Below are 14,501 nucleotides of genomic sequence, written 5' to 3'. Positions count from 1 at the left end.
AGTGGCGAATTTGCCAATCTTGGTGTTCTCTGGCAAATGCCCAACGTCCTGCACGGTGTTGGGCTGTAAGCACAACCCCCACCTGTGGACGTCGGGCCCTCATACCACCCTCATGGAGTCTGTTTCTGACCGTTTGAGCAGACACATGCACATTTGTGGCCTGCTGGAGGTCATTTTGCAGGGCTCTGGCAGTTCTCCTCCTGCTCCTCCTTGCACAAAGGTGGAGGTAGCGGTCCTGCTGCTGGGTTGTTGCCCTCCTACGGCCTCCTCCACGTCTCTTGATGTACTGGCCTGTCTCCTGGTAGCGCCTCCATGCTCTGGACACTACGCTGACAGACACAGCAAACCTTCTTGCCACAGCTCGCATTGTTGTGCCATCCTGGATGAGCTGCACTACCTGAGCCACTTGTGTGGGTTGTAGACTCCGTCTCATGCTACCACTAGAGTGAAAGCACCGCCAGCATTCAAAAGTGACCAAAACATCAGCCAGGAAGCATAAGAACTGAGAAGTGGTCTGTGGTCACCACCTGCCGAACCACTCCTTTATTGGGGGTGTCTTGCTAATTGCCTATAATTTCCACCTGTTGTCTATTCCATTTGCACAACAGCATGTGAAATTTATTGTCAATCAGTGTTGCTTCCTAAGTGGACAGTTTGATTTCACAGAAGTGTGATTGACTTGGAGTTGCATTGTGTTGTTTAAGTGTTCCCTTTATTTTTTTGAGCAGTGTACTTTACATGAAATAGGTGTATGATAACATGGCCTTCTGATCATGTTTACGTAAGGTGAAGCAGATTCAAAACATTAGTGATGCCAAACTAATAAAATACTTTTGATGACGGACAAAACTGGTTTGCAGATACAGTTTTTAATGTATCACAACAATGAGCAACAAACATACTTGATGAACTAATTCCAGAAGTTGTTCAAATACCATCTACAATAAACGTCATTTCAACTATGACAACAGGTCTGTGACAAAAAAAATTCAAACAAATGTTTCAAAACCATGTTATTACCGTGTGACGGTACAGTTGAGACCTCAAACATTACAGTAACAAAAACTAATGAGACTACTCTCTATATATAAAACATCAATAACATTTTTGGTTTAGTTTATTTAAAGTTTTAGCCATAGGGGCTTCTTCTTAGTAAACCCTCAGGATGCATTTCCTATGTAACCAGGACTTAGAATACATATTGTGTAGGATATGATTGCGTCGTGAAAATCCCTTTTGACATCCTGAAGAAAACAATCCCAATATCAACCTTTTGAAGGCTGTTTTCTCTTTAGCGTGACACAATCCATCCTAAAAAAAAAAAAAAAAACGTTTTTTTTATTTTTTTATTCTTTCTTTCTTTTGGCTGCTGTGCAGTTGTAACATTTATGTACAGTTCGTTACGTTATTGGACCATCCTTTTGGTTGTTGGTTTGTTAGCTTCTACCTGTCCTTTAGTGTGGAAAGCATTGTGTTTGCTGCTAACATCTTAGCACATGATGCTAGCTGACAGTTCAGTCTGGCAATGCTTTAGCCACATTGAAGGGAAAGGCAAGAAGACAGGTTGGGAAAGCTTTTGGGATCAGGACAGTCGTTGATGTTTGTACAATGGCAGGATTGCACCTATAGGGAGCCCAGGACATCTCTTATGAAACAACATTGTAAAAGTGTCTTCAGGATCAAAGTAAATGTTAAAATACTAAAAATCAAAATAAGAAACATTTATGTTTCACACAAAAAAAGATCATTAGAAACTGTGACATTTTGCGTTTCAACTTTGAATGAAAACACTAAAACACCTGTACAATAATAAAACGCATGAGGAAATGTTACTTGATTTTATCATTTGAAACAATAACTAAGCATGATTTGATTTTAACCTGTCAAACAGTTGCATTACATGCTACTTGTTCATGTCAGAATAGGAAATACCAAAAGCAATACATTTTTGCATTTCTTCATATTAATACATCTGTACCATGCACAGCCAACTACGAATATATACAATAGCTTAGCTCTCTTTGTTCACAAGCCTTTTTCTTTCATACAAATAGCCTTCTGTTACTTTGGAATGAATCACGTCAGCTTACCTTACCAAACTGAAAAAGTGATTCATAACAATGTAACACCCTTTAACAGCTTTCACATTCTTTAAGTTCTACTGCAAAATAAAAGACAAATACAACTAAAAGAATTATGAAATGTAAAAACAGCAAAGCAAAGTGATCCACGGGTCAGCATTCAGCCTGTTGGAGAATTTATGGGGAGCATTTTGAATTTTTTTAAACATTACACAGTAGCAGCAACATGTTATATGGTAATACTTTGTAATGCATAAATGACTAAATAATTAGTGTTGACTTTTCATGATAGATCAACTGAAGTGCCCAGAAAATGAATGCGAGGACAAAGACCTATGCAGTAAATGGCAGTGTATAGGTGTAACACTGTTATCAGTCCTACAAGCACAGGGGAAAACATGTCATAATATAAAATACATGCTCTAGTCCCCCTTTCTAAAGCAGCATATTTGCTTATGCAAACATCATACCTTTTCTTTAAAAAAAAAATCATTTTGACCGACTTGTACTTTAACAGTTTCAAGTATACAGTACTACTTTCATGGATGCACCAATTGTTAAATAGGTCACTGGGTTGTTAGGCATCAATCCTCTAACAAACCAAAATGCTGCTGCAATTGTACGCAAAATAATAATTAAAACAAACAAACAAACATACAAACACAAAAACATCTATTAAATTAACACATGGGTCTACCAAAATAATAATAATAAAAAACAGACAAAAACAAAATAAGTGCACTATAGTCCAGAAACAAGCAAGGTACCGTACAGCAATTCACAAATGAAAAAAAGTGTTATTCACAAAATTAATCATCAAGAGTGTATAAAACTAGAGTTATTACCTCTTCAGAAAAGGGTGTGAGCAGAGGTACATGAGAGAAGGTAAGAGTTGGCACAGATTAGTATATTCTACAAGAAAAAAAGGGGTCGGATATAGACTCAGTTTGTTGTCATACAAACTGGAAAACAAAGGTGAATCATACACATGTACTTCACCATTCTAAAATTCCCTCAGTGGCAAAACCATACTGTCTTTGTAGGGCGAAAACTAAAAGGATATGCACACTGTCCATTGTACAAGTAATATTGTCTCTCTTGGTACTCTACACACATCAAGGAAATGCGTCCGATAAAGCTTGACATGTTTTGGTTAAAAGCCAAGTGTACCCAGGCTCGTTGCTGCTTTAACAAATGAGAAATGTTATGTTCTGACCTGAGAATTTAAAGCTACTGAATTACACCAGCTATCTAGACTAACAGAGGTTCTCATTGAGGGTTTTTCTGGATCGTCGTCCCATACAGTACATGCTAGCATTTGGAAAACAATCCAGCTGAGGTGCAATTTGCTATCGTGAGTTTTTGGCTTGAAACAAGCTCCACGGGGGAGCCTGAGAGATCTTTTCCTACTCCGTGTTTTTGTATACAATATAAGCTCAGTCAAGCATCTGCAACAGTTCTGTCCATAACAAAAATCAATCAATATCTTGCCAGCATATCAATATGGGAAAAACAATCCTGAGTCAATCATTTGGTAGTGTAATTTTTTGGGTTAGAGAAACTTTGGAACTGCAGTTTAAAAGTCTTATTTTTTATTTTATTTTTTTTAAAAGCAAGGGATCCTATTTTTCACCTACACACTGAACATATCCATTCTGATACTGCTGAAGCCTGCATCTAGGCCGGAGGTCGACTTAGCCTTGGCCTCCAACACCTTATCTAAGTCATCCAGCTTCTGGCTCAGCTCGTTGTCAGACTCATCTGAACAACTCTCATTGGGTAGGGAGGTGGGAACCCCTGAGACGCTGCTGCAGGACGTTGAGGTAACCATTAGAGGCAAGGAAAGGGGAGGAATAGGAGAAGCAGACAGGGAGGAGGAGGAAGCAGCTTTCCGGGCAGTGGCCTGGAAAAAGATATCTGGCCAGGACTTGATGGCCAAGCGAGAGAGATGGGGAAAGGTGTTATTAGAAGGAGGAGCTGCAGACTGCGAGGTAGATGTGGTCTTGACAGGAGTAGGGGTGCAAACAGAGTGAGGTAATAATCTAGCATGCTCTTTGGCATTTCTCATTGCTTGTTTGATTGTTTTCTCTTTGTGCAAGCTCAACTGGAGGTGTTGGCCAAGTGCTTCATTCCCGTTGACCACCACGTTGCAGGCGATGCACCTGTACTTACTCACTGCCTTTCTAAGAACTGTCTCCTGCGGGTCTGGAAAAGGGTTTCCGAAGTAGCAGAAAGACTTCTGGTGATGCACTGCGGAGTCCTCGTCAGCGAATACCATCTGGCACTTCCTGCATATGAACTGGTGCTTGACAGACGGAATGATGAAAGCGTCAGGGAAGTCTGTGGTTCTTTTGGTTTCTGTTGTCGGATCTTTTGTGCTTTCCGTCGAAGAGCATTTGTTGTTGTTGGTGTCATCCTTAGTTCCCATAGATAGTTTTGGTTTGAAAGACTTGGGGTTGCTCTGCACAATTGGTGACGACACCTTCACAGGGGCTGGCTTCTGCTTCGGCTGTTTATGATGCTGTTTTTGTTGCTCAATATGCTTTTGGTGCTGCTGCTGTTGCTGCTTCTGCAGGGAATCCTGGAGGGACTGCTGGTACTGCTGATACTGCTGCAGGAGGGCGGTGGAATTCATGCCCGCCATGGCGGCCTGTGGGATGGTGGCAGGTCCATAGGGGAATAGGTTCTCCATCCCGCCGAATGGAGGGAAGTATCCCCCCGCCTGCATCCCTCCAAGAAGCTGGGGAGAAAAGCTGTTGGCGAAGCCCGGGAGGAAGTAAGGCAGGAACTGACCTCCCAGGAAGGAGCTTGGGTCTGCTGCGCCGGCCAGGGCATTCTGAAGAGCCTGTAGTTGAGCGGCATCCAGATGACCCTCACGTCCCGGTTTGCCCGAGGCTGGAGGCGGCTTCTCCCTCTTTTTGTTGTTGCTGACGTTGGGGGTCTGTGGATGGCCGCCGTTCTCTGCTTCTCTTTCCTTGGCCTTCTTCTGGTGGTGCGGCTTCTCCACTGGTTTCTTGCTGCTGCTGTTGTTGTTGCTCTCTCTTTCTTGGTATTTGCTGTGCTGCTCAATGTGGTTGGTTGAAGTCAGAGGGGTAGAGGAAACAGGAGGAAGAGGTGGAGGAGGTGGAGGAGTCTGCAGAAGAGTCTTGTTTGGGGTAGTGCTCAGAGACATGGCAGGAGAGGGGGTGGCTGGGGTCGGGAATCCAAGCATGCCAGCACCAGGAGATGCTAAAGCTGAAATACAGTGGTATAAATGATATTCAAATGTGTTTAAATGTATATTCACCCTAATATTACTATGGAAATATTGTTCAGTGTTACATTATGGAGATGTATGCAGTTATGATCGACCTCATAATTGCATTTGTTAAACTGTCACATGCGCTTCATGATATATACCAACATGAGGATATGATAAATATACCAAATCCACATCAAAGGAGAGGAGGGGATATCTATTCCACAATGATAAAAATGCATTTGCTTAAAAAAATGTCAGAACTATTATATTACGTAGAAGTTCTGGACTGAACGTTGAGATCATGCATTAAAGTGTATTTTACACAATGTCCAACATTTGGTAAAATATCTCTACCAACAACAACAACACTGTGATGGAATGAAGAGAAAATACTGCAGAGAAAGAGTATTTTGGGCATGTAAAGCATGGACAAAAAATGATCACAACAGTTGTATAAAAATACTATTCTCTGTGTGTTCTCTGTGTTCTCTGTTTGTCATAGTAACTCACCAGGTGTGTTGGGTGGGTAAATAGGAAGTGAGGATGGCCCGTTGACCCCAGGAAGTAGTACCGGCGGGAGGCCAGAGATCCCAGGATAGCCTGAGGGCAGGCTGAGGCCATGAAGTGAATTGTTGTGGTTCACTGCAGTCTGAAGCTGCTGGGCAGCCAGATTGCTGAGCCCGTCGCTCCCAGCCTTCTTCAGACGATCCATCTCCTGCTGAGCCATCAGCTGGCGGACCGTGGTGGGCGCTAGGTAGTCCTTCTCTCTGTCCACCTGGTTGACCAGGGTCTCCTGCACTTTGGCGATGTGCTGTTTGGAGAAGATGTGTTCGCGGATGGACATCCGGGCAGTGTACTTCACACTACACAAAGTACACTCCGGCCGGGGCCCGTCCGGCCCACCTTGACTGATCATGAATGGCTTTCCAATATTGATTTTGAACTTCTTTTCCTTGGCGCGGGCGTTCTGGAACCACACCTGCACCACACGCTTGGGGAGGCCGATCTCAGTGCCCAGCATCTCACACTCCTGCATGGTGGGGGTGCGGTAGTCACTGAAACAGGCCTTGAGGACTTTCAGCTGAAGGTTGCTCATCTGAGTCCTGAAGCGCTTGTGGCCTGGTCTCTCCCCACCACTACCCTTCCCAGACCTGAAGGGGTTTCCACTTCCGAAGGGGCTGGGAGAGCTGGGGTCGGCCAGGCTGGAGGTCTCACTCTGGTCGTTGTTGTCATCCATGTCGTCATCTCTGGAGCTGTAGTAGGAGTAAGAGTAGGAGCAGGAGTCTCCGTCCTTGCCAGAGTAGCTGAGGGAGGGGCTCACCATGCTGAAGGGGAAGCGGTCGTCGCCACCGTCTGAGCTCTGAGCAAGGTTGCTCTTGCTGTCGCAGGCCAGTTTGTCCCCTCCGTTGGCCGTGAGGCTCTCCAGCTCATTGTTGTTGCCCTCATCTCCAGTTGTGGCGTCACTTATGGCCGTGTTGATGGACGAGGTCTCGTCAAAGTCCATTTTGTTGTTGATGTCGTAGGATGAGGCCTCTGCAGAATTAATGTTAAGCCCTTCAGATTCATCACAGTTTTCTACTTTTAAGGATGAAGGGCTCATTAAGTTTTTTAACGGTGCCTCAGATTGTTTGACTGGCGTTGAGGAAGATGCGGGCAGCTCGTACTCATTCGGCTCAGTCTTGGTGGGCAACTGCGGGTACTCAAAGAAGTTGTACTTGTGCGGGCTCTCGCCTTCATCATCTTGGTTCATCATTGGGCTATTGGGCAGACTAAACCCTGCCTGTTTGGCTTCATGCCAGTGTCTAGAGCGGATATGGCTGTCCAAAGCTGACTTGGCCTTGAACAGCGCCCGGCAAAAAGGGCATTTCTTATGTGACTGGGAGGCCCCCAATGCTCTGAACTGTCCCTTTCTCTCTCGGGCACGCGTGTTCTGAAACCACACCTGCACCACTCTCTTCTTCAGGCCGACCTCACGGGCGATGTGATCCAGCATCTTCCTCGTGGGGTTGGAGTCCAGCAAGTATTTGTCATAGAGGATCTCTAGTTGTTCTGGGGTGATGGTGGTTCTGAGACGTTTGTCTCTGTGCTGTTCTTCAGTCATGTTTCCGTTATCTTTTTCATTGGATCCATCCTCTTTCTCATCTAGTTTTCTCTTCATGGAGCTAGAGCAGGGACCTGAGGTCAAACCAGAGCCGCTTTGAGTTGGCATCTGGAGTCCTCCAGACAGAAACTGGCTAGTCATCAGAGGGTTATTGGGGTCGAAGATCATATAGGGCATGTCCATGGGCCTTTCCAAGAACTGGGAATGGAGGAACTGGTTCTGGGCAGCCAGGAAATGCATATGTTGGTGCTCCTGCCATAGCTCAATGCTTGGGAAGGCTATCTTGCACTGGTCACACTGATATTGGAGCATCTGTGGAGAGAGGCTGTTGGTGAGGGAGGAGAGGGCCAGAGAGAGGGGGCTGGAGGGGATTGCGGCTGACTGAGGCTGGGAGTGGGGTCTGGACATCTGGGGCTGGGGGGTCATCTGAGGGGGTGGTTGAGGGGTGGAGGCCTTGGAGGGTCTGGGATCCGGTAGAGACTTTATCATAACTGGAGAAGGGGCAGGTTCTGGCTCTTTAGGCTTGGGCTCAGAGGGCAGTTCAGGCTTGGGGGATGTCTTTTCCAGGTTGGAGTGAGGGGAGGGCATCAGAGGGGAACTGGAGCCTGAGCTAGTGGCTGTTCCATGGTGATGCTTGGACGACTCGGGGTGCTTGGCTGGGCATGGTTCTCCTATATCCATGTACTCCTCAGACTGGTTGTCCTCATTCCCTTCCTCATCCTCGTCCTTGTAGCACGTTTTCTTCTGGTGGGTGATCAGGTCAAAGATTCGTGGGAACACCACACTACATTTCTTGCACTGGTACTGCATGTTGCTGGTGCGGATGTAGCGCTCATTCGTAAGTTCTTTCTTCTCGTTGTCTTTAGCATCTGCCTGGTTCTCGTAGCTTTTCCGGGCCTTCTGGCGGGCATTTTGGAACCACACCACGATGACCCTTGACGGCAGGTTGAGCACGGTGGACAGCTGCTCAATTTCATCATCTTTTGGGTAAGCATTTGTGTCGAAGAAGTCCTGTAGGACCCTCAGTTGGTAGTCAGTGAACCTTGTCCTAGAGGATCGTTTGTTCATGGTGGCATCAGTCCTGTAGTACTCCAGTGTACTGTACTGGGACTCCAGCCTAATATCCTCCAACGTGGTAATAGGTGGAATGTTGAAGTTGTAAGGAGAGTCTTTGTTTCGCTGCCTCTCTTTGAAGAGGGTGTTACGGAACCAGTGCTTGATGACTTTCTGTGGGAGGCTGGACATATCAGCCATCTCCTGAATCTGCTCCTCAGTGGGCGAGTTGTTAATGTCGAAGTGCGCTCTGAGGACCTTCAGCTGGTCGTCCGTGATGCGGGTTCGAGGGCGCTTGAACTGGGACTGCCTCAGGAAGTTTGGATCGAGACCTAGCTGCTGCTGACAAAGCTGGGTGAGATCCGAGGACAGGGAGTCCATTGTAGGCAACTGCAGGGTGAGTTGAGGGTGTAGCCCTTGGTGCTGGATGGACTGCATCATCAGAGGGGGGAAGAGGGAGAAATCTAGTGGGATGGAAGGCTGCACCTGTGGGGATGCGGAGGGTGGTGGAGGAGGGGGAGGTGGGGGTGGTGGCTGGGTCTGTGGAGCCTGGCTTGGGGCAGGGGATGGGGCCTTGATCTGGGGCTTATTCATGGAGGTGCAGGGAGGCTGCTGGGTGGTCACTGGGACTGGTGAGGGAGGAGGAAGGGGAGGCGGAGGTGGGGGAGTCTCAGGGGAAGGGGGGTTGATGGGGTAGAGCTTGTCGTAGGCCTCTCTGTACTGCTGGGCAAACTTCTCCAGCTCTCCATAAGGAAAGAACTGTCCATGGATGTGCTCTTGGTGGCTTTTGAGAATAAGCATGTTGGAGAAAAGCTTTCCACACATCCCACATTCCAGCTTGTCGTTATTGATCTCCACTTGTTGTTGTGGTTGTTGTTTTTGTTGTTCTCCTTCTTTGTTTTTCTTCTGGTTTTTCTGCCTGTTCTCATTGTACTGGATGACCAGCTCAAATCCAAAGTTCTCCAGAAGAGCCTTGGCAGCATTTCCTCTGGCTCCTGACACGATACGTGGAGGAGGAATCAGCGGCTCGGGAAACTTGGACTTTTTGTCTTTGTTGTCCTTTCCTCCCTCACTGACTCCATCCCCTCCATTCTCCATCTTGGCTTTGCTCTCCTGTTTTTCCAGATGCTCCTCTGTCTCTCTGGACATATGTATGTCAGACACTGACACAGCATTGGGCTCCATTTTGGGCTTGTGGCTTTGCAGTTGCTGTTTTTTTTGCTGCTGGAGCTGCAACTGGGATGCTTGTTGCTGCTGCTGCTGCTGCTGCTGCTGTTGTTGCTGCTGTTGAGCCTGAGCCTGCTGTAGCTGGTGTTGCTGCTGCATCTGCTGCTTCAGGTCTTCCAGGAAAGAACCAGTCAAGCCCGGCATCCCGAAGGCGGCGGCTGAGTGAAGTGCCAGCTCTGGGCTCAGGTTGAATTCTGCCCCTGGGATGTAGAAGGGGAAAAGGAACTGTGGCTGCTGGAACTGAAGCAGAGCCTCTGGGGTCATGCCGAACTGGGGGTAAAAAGCCGGGTTGAGGAATTGAGGCTGGAAAAAGGCAGCCTGCTGCTGGAGCTCATGTTGGAGCTGCATCTGTAGTTGAGCTTGGGACTGAGCATTCTGATGGCTTTGCTGTGCAGAGACATGATCAGTAGTGTGCTTTGCATTGCTGCTGCTGTTGTTGGCTTCTTTGGCATCTACAGTGTTTTCTTTGTTAACCAATGGCGTCATGCTTCTAGCAGTTTCTGAGTTGGCATTGTAGCCTTGTCCGGTTGGGGCTGGGATGCAGGATGGAGCCATGCCACCAGTGTTCCCACTCCCTGTACTGCTACTGCTGCTACTTGTCTCTGTTTTGGCAGTTCTGGCTTTGGTATGATGCAGCACAGACCTCATGTGGATCTCTAGGGTTGAGCTTTGGCTGTAGGCGACGTTGCAGATATTGCATTTGAAAGGTTTGTTGTCGGCATTGTTGTTGGTCTCAGGAGAAACCGGGCTGGAGGCCTCCTGGAGAACCTTCTTCAGCTTGTGCAGGTGAGAGACGGAGTTGTAATGGACCAGAAGGATGTTCTTCTGGGTGAAGGACTCCTTGCACACTGTGCACTTGTATGGCCGGGACGGGTCCAGGAACTTCTCCATGGTGAAGTTGGGGCCTTTTCTAAATGGGAGGGTTCGCTTTGTTTCAGCTCCCATGTCATCTAGCAACAAGCTACTGTCACTTCCTGTTGAGCTGGCCTTTTCTTCCAGGTCCAGCTCATCGTCTTTGTCCATTTCCTGTTCAAAGGCCTGCTGTGCCTCCTCGTAGGCCCCGCTCTCGGGGACGAAGTCTCCATTTACCGGCAGGCTCCCGCAGAGCTGTTGGACCTTGGCTTCGCTCAGCTCCGGATGTCCGTTCTCTAGGTGCTTCCGGAGCGCCAAAAATGTCCGGAAGCTGCGTTGGCAGAGACTGCACATGGTGGCTGCCCGGATTGCATGGTACTGGGAATGTATCTGCAACTTCTGCATGGTTTTGAAGGCCAGGCTGCAGTGGTTGCAGCGGTATTTGTAGATGTGGCGGTCAGAGACTGAGAGCTGTTGCTGCTGGCGTCTCTGGAGGTCGTTCAGATGATCCTGGAGGGAGTCAGGGCTCTTTCGATCCTGCCCAATCCCACCGGACCTCTTCCAGTCTGGAGCTTCAGACCCCTCCTTGGGGGGTTTGAGTTCCTCTTGTAGAAGGTCTACTTCACCTTTGTCTTGGCCTATGCTGTTCATCTGGTCCTTGGAACTATTCCCTGAGAAAGGAGAATGAAAATTGAATGAAATTCATGAACAAAAGACATTGTACAAATGCATTGATTACCAACTCTGGAAACGTAAAACATGTCTGGTGAAGATAATTCATATTTTGTTCCATTTGTGTAGCAGGGCCCTTCTACAACCCAAGGACAATTACTTTCCAGACAAACTCAGAATAGTACATTCAATACGGGCAGGAGTATTGTAACAGTGGTAAACATGCTCTGCGTACCTGTGGGCTTTCCAGACGCTTCAGAGAGAGTAGCAGAAGCTTCCATCAGAGACAAAGCGTTGTCTTGTCCAGGTGAAGGATGCATCATGTTATTCGGCACCATCACATCAGGCCCAGCCACCTATCAAAGTCAGACAACAAAAACAATTTAATGTTCTTGATAACGTATCCCTAAATGCAACATGCATCGTAATAAAATCATATTATAAAATGTAATAGTGCAGTAATTAAGGAGTTTAGTATTAAATATTAAAAACATGTTGAGCAAGTGTACTTTTCAACTTGCCTCTCCCCAATAAAAATAGATAATTTTCAGAAAGCGGAATTAGCTTTTTCCCTGAGGACGACAACTGTCAAGTTGATGACATATTCTCGGGAGAGTGGGATAAATGCATGGGAAATGTTTTATAGGACTGCACAGTGACAGCACTGCCCAGAGCTAGTTAATAAGGGACTGTAGGGAGCACTGGACAGCCGAGACAGAATGACTGCCATTTTTCAATTTGTCATGTCAACATCACGGATCTTAAAAAGGATTAAAAAACTCTTTAGAAAACTTTTAAACCTTGAGGAAAATGTACTGTATGTGCAATGCCATTAGAAGCAAATTAAACATTTTCTCAGCATTTTTCTCACCAGCAATCAGCACAACATTAGATAGATAGTAATCTGAATATGAGAAGTTGTTTGTACTCTAAACAGTTTTTTCTGTCAACATTTTGTAAAGTTATGTAGTGTTTCCACATACAGTCATGAGTAGTTTGTCGACGCAGTCTGGAGCCACGCTGTGCAGGTGTGTGAGGTGGAGCTGCAGGTGGATCTTGTTGCTGAGGACGTCCTGGCACAGTGGGCAGCAGATCACCGGCTGCTGCATGGAATGCTGGGATACCACGTGGAGCTGTATCCTGTTGGCGTCTTTACTCCTGTAGTTACAGTAGGGGCACTGCTGTAACTGCTGGGAAAGAGAGAGACAAAGCTTGCAATGGTTATTAGTGGGAAATTAAAAGAGAAGAGATAGACAAGAACAAGGTGTGTCTATGGTTTACCAGTCTTCATCACCTCTGTATTTTTACTTCAAAAATAGAATTACTCTAGAGCAAATTTGCTTTTCCTTTCACTACTGGTTTTAGTGAGACAGCTTTCCAACATTCCAAACCCAAACACGTAAAAATGTGACGTTAGTTTTAACAGCACTAAGAAAACTAGATGACAGAGAACTCCGAAGAGGATAAAACATGAAACATGAACTGAATATCCCCTCAGCTAAACAAATTGGAACCCCGCTCTCCCTCCCCCTTCCTCCCGCTCTGCTCTCATCTCACTTTACCTTTACACACAAGATGTAGATCAACCTCGTTTCCTTTAAATGCACTTAAGCCCATCAACTCATGCAATTTTATTAGTGGGAAATATGATTGGAGGGAATTTCTAATCAGGAGATTAGAGATGACAAAGGTGTGTCACCTCCCCCTCTCCCGCTAGCCTTCATTACAGGGAGTACTCCTAAAATGGCTGCCCCCAGCCACCTGCCTTAATGTAATCCATTTCTGAAATGACGCAGGACTCCTTCCACTCAGTGCCCTCCACAAGACAAGCTAATACTTCATAATCTAATTTAAAAACACATACCTTCTAAAGAAATGCAAAGTGAGGGGGATTGGGAGAGGGCTTTAGCCTTGCCTATTGGATGCAGGTAGACAAAGGAGTGAGAACGTTCTATAGGGGATGTTTAAGTGTTCTGTCAGTGGGGAATGCGTTTGGGGTTAACTATTTTAGTTCTGTTGACAGCACATTATTCTCTTAGACATGAACTCTTAGAATACCTGCTAACTGGAATGGGTTGGAGTTAGCTTTGCCTGGGTTTTTATTATGGAGCATTAGCGGTTAGCTTAGCATACCTGCTCACTAGCGCTGGTCTTCCCCTCTGCAGACTTGGGCCTTTTGGGAGGGCTGTCATTTTGTCTCTCTAGGAGCATGGAACATTTACCCACAGAGTTGGATCCAGGAGACTCTTTAGACAGAGAGTTCACTCCTAAAACACAAGACAGAACAGAGCAAAATAGTTATATTATGTTGTAGCGCTGTTATAAAAAAATATATATATTATAAGTAAAAGCAATGGACGAAGGCAAAGAAAATGGTGAATTCATTAAAAAAAAAAATTGTATCAAATTAAAATATAGATGGACAAGTCAAATCAAATCAAATCAAATTGTATTAGTCACATGCGCCGAATAAAACAGGTCGTAGACCTTACAGTCAAATGCTTACTTACAAGCCCCTAACTAACAATGCAGCTTCAAAAATACAAATAAGAATAAGAAATAAAAGTAACAAGTAGTTAAAGAGCAGCAGTAAAATAACAATAGTGAGACTTTATACAGGGGTACCGGTACAGAGTCAATGTGGAGGTTATATACAGGGGGTACCGGTACAGAGTCAATGTGGAGGCTATATACAGGGGGTACCGGTACAGAGTCAATGTGGAGGTTATATACAGGGGGTACCGGTACAGAGTCAATGTGGAGGCTATATACAGGGGGTACCGGTACAGAGTCAATGTGGAGGTTATATACAGGGGGTACCGGTACAGAGTCAATGTGGAGGTTATATACAGGGGGTACCGGTACAGAGTCAATGTGGAGGCTATATACAGGGGCTACCGGTACAGGGTCAATGTGGAGGTTATATACAGGGGGTACCGGTACAGAGTCAATGTGGAGGCTGTATACAGGGGGTACCGGTACAGGGTCAATGTGCGGGGGCACCGGTTAGCTGAGGTAATATGTACATGTAGGTAGAGTTATTAAAGTGACTATGCATAGATAATAACAGAGAGTAGCAGCGGCGTAAAATAAGGGGGGTGCAATGCAAATAGTCTGGGTAGCCACTTGATTAGATGTTCAGGAGTATTATGGCTTGGGGGTAGAAGCTGTTAAGAAGAATTTTGGACCTAGACTTGGCGCTCCGGTACCACTTGTCGTGTGGTAGCAGAGAGAACAGTCTATGACTAAGGTGGCTGGAGTCTTTGACAATTTG

At 46.1% G+C, this 14,501-nt stretch overlaps 1 protein-coding gene across 2 annotated transcripts; it reads right to left on the bottom strand.

The window, feature by feature from the left end:
• Window positions 1–850: 850 nt before the first annotated feature.
• On the bottom strand, window positions 851–13,608 carry LOC115195405 (zinc finger homeobox protein 4-like). Of its 2 annotated transcripts, none has more exons than XM_029755227.1 (5): window positions 13,361–13,608; window positions 12,211–12,417; window positions 11,463–11,583; window positions 5,833–11,226; window positions 851–5,315 (listed from the first exon to the last, which is right to left on the bottom strand). In XM_029755227.1, the coding sequence occupies exons 1-5, from the start codon at window positions 13,436–13,438 to the stop codon at window positions 3,715–3,717; spliced, it is 7,401 nt and encodes a 2,466-aa protein (XP_029611087.1). In that variant the 5' UTR covers window positions 13,439–13,608; the 3' UTR covers window positions 851–3,714. The 2 variants fall into 2 exon arrangements, with proteins under 2 accessions (XP_029611087.1, XP_029611088.1); XM_029755228.1 differs by having other exon boundaries at window positions 12,211–12,414.
• Window positions 13,609–14,501: the final 893 nt, after the last annotated feature.

Source organism: Salmo trutta, chromosome 6, assembly GCF_901001165.1.
Source record: "Salmo trutta chromosome 6, fSalTru1.1, whole genome shotgun sequence".
In the NCBI taxonomy this organism is placed as follows: Eukaryota; Metazoa; Chordata; class Actinopteri; order Salmoniformes; family Salmonidae; genus Salmo; species Salmo trutta.
Note: the sequence above shows the minus strand (reverse complement) of the source record. Positions and strands in the feature narration are given on the sequence as shown.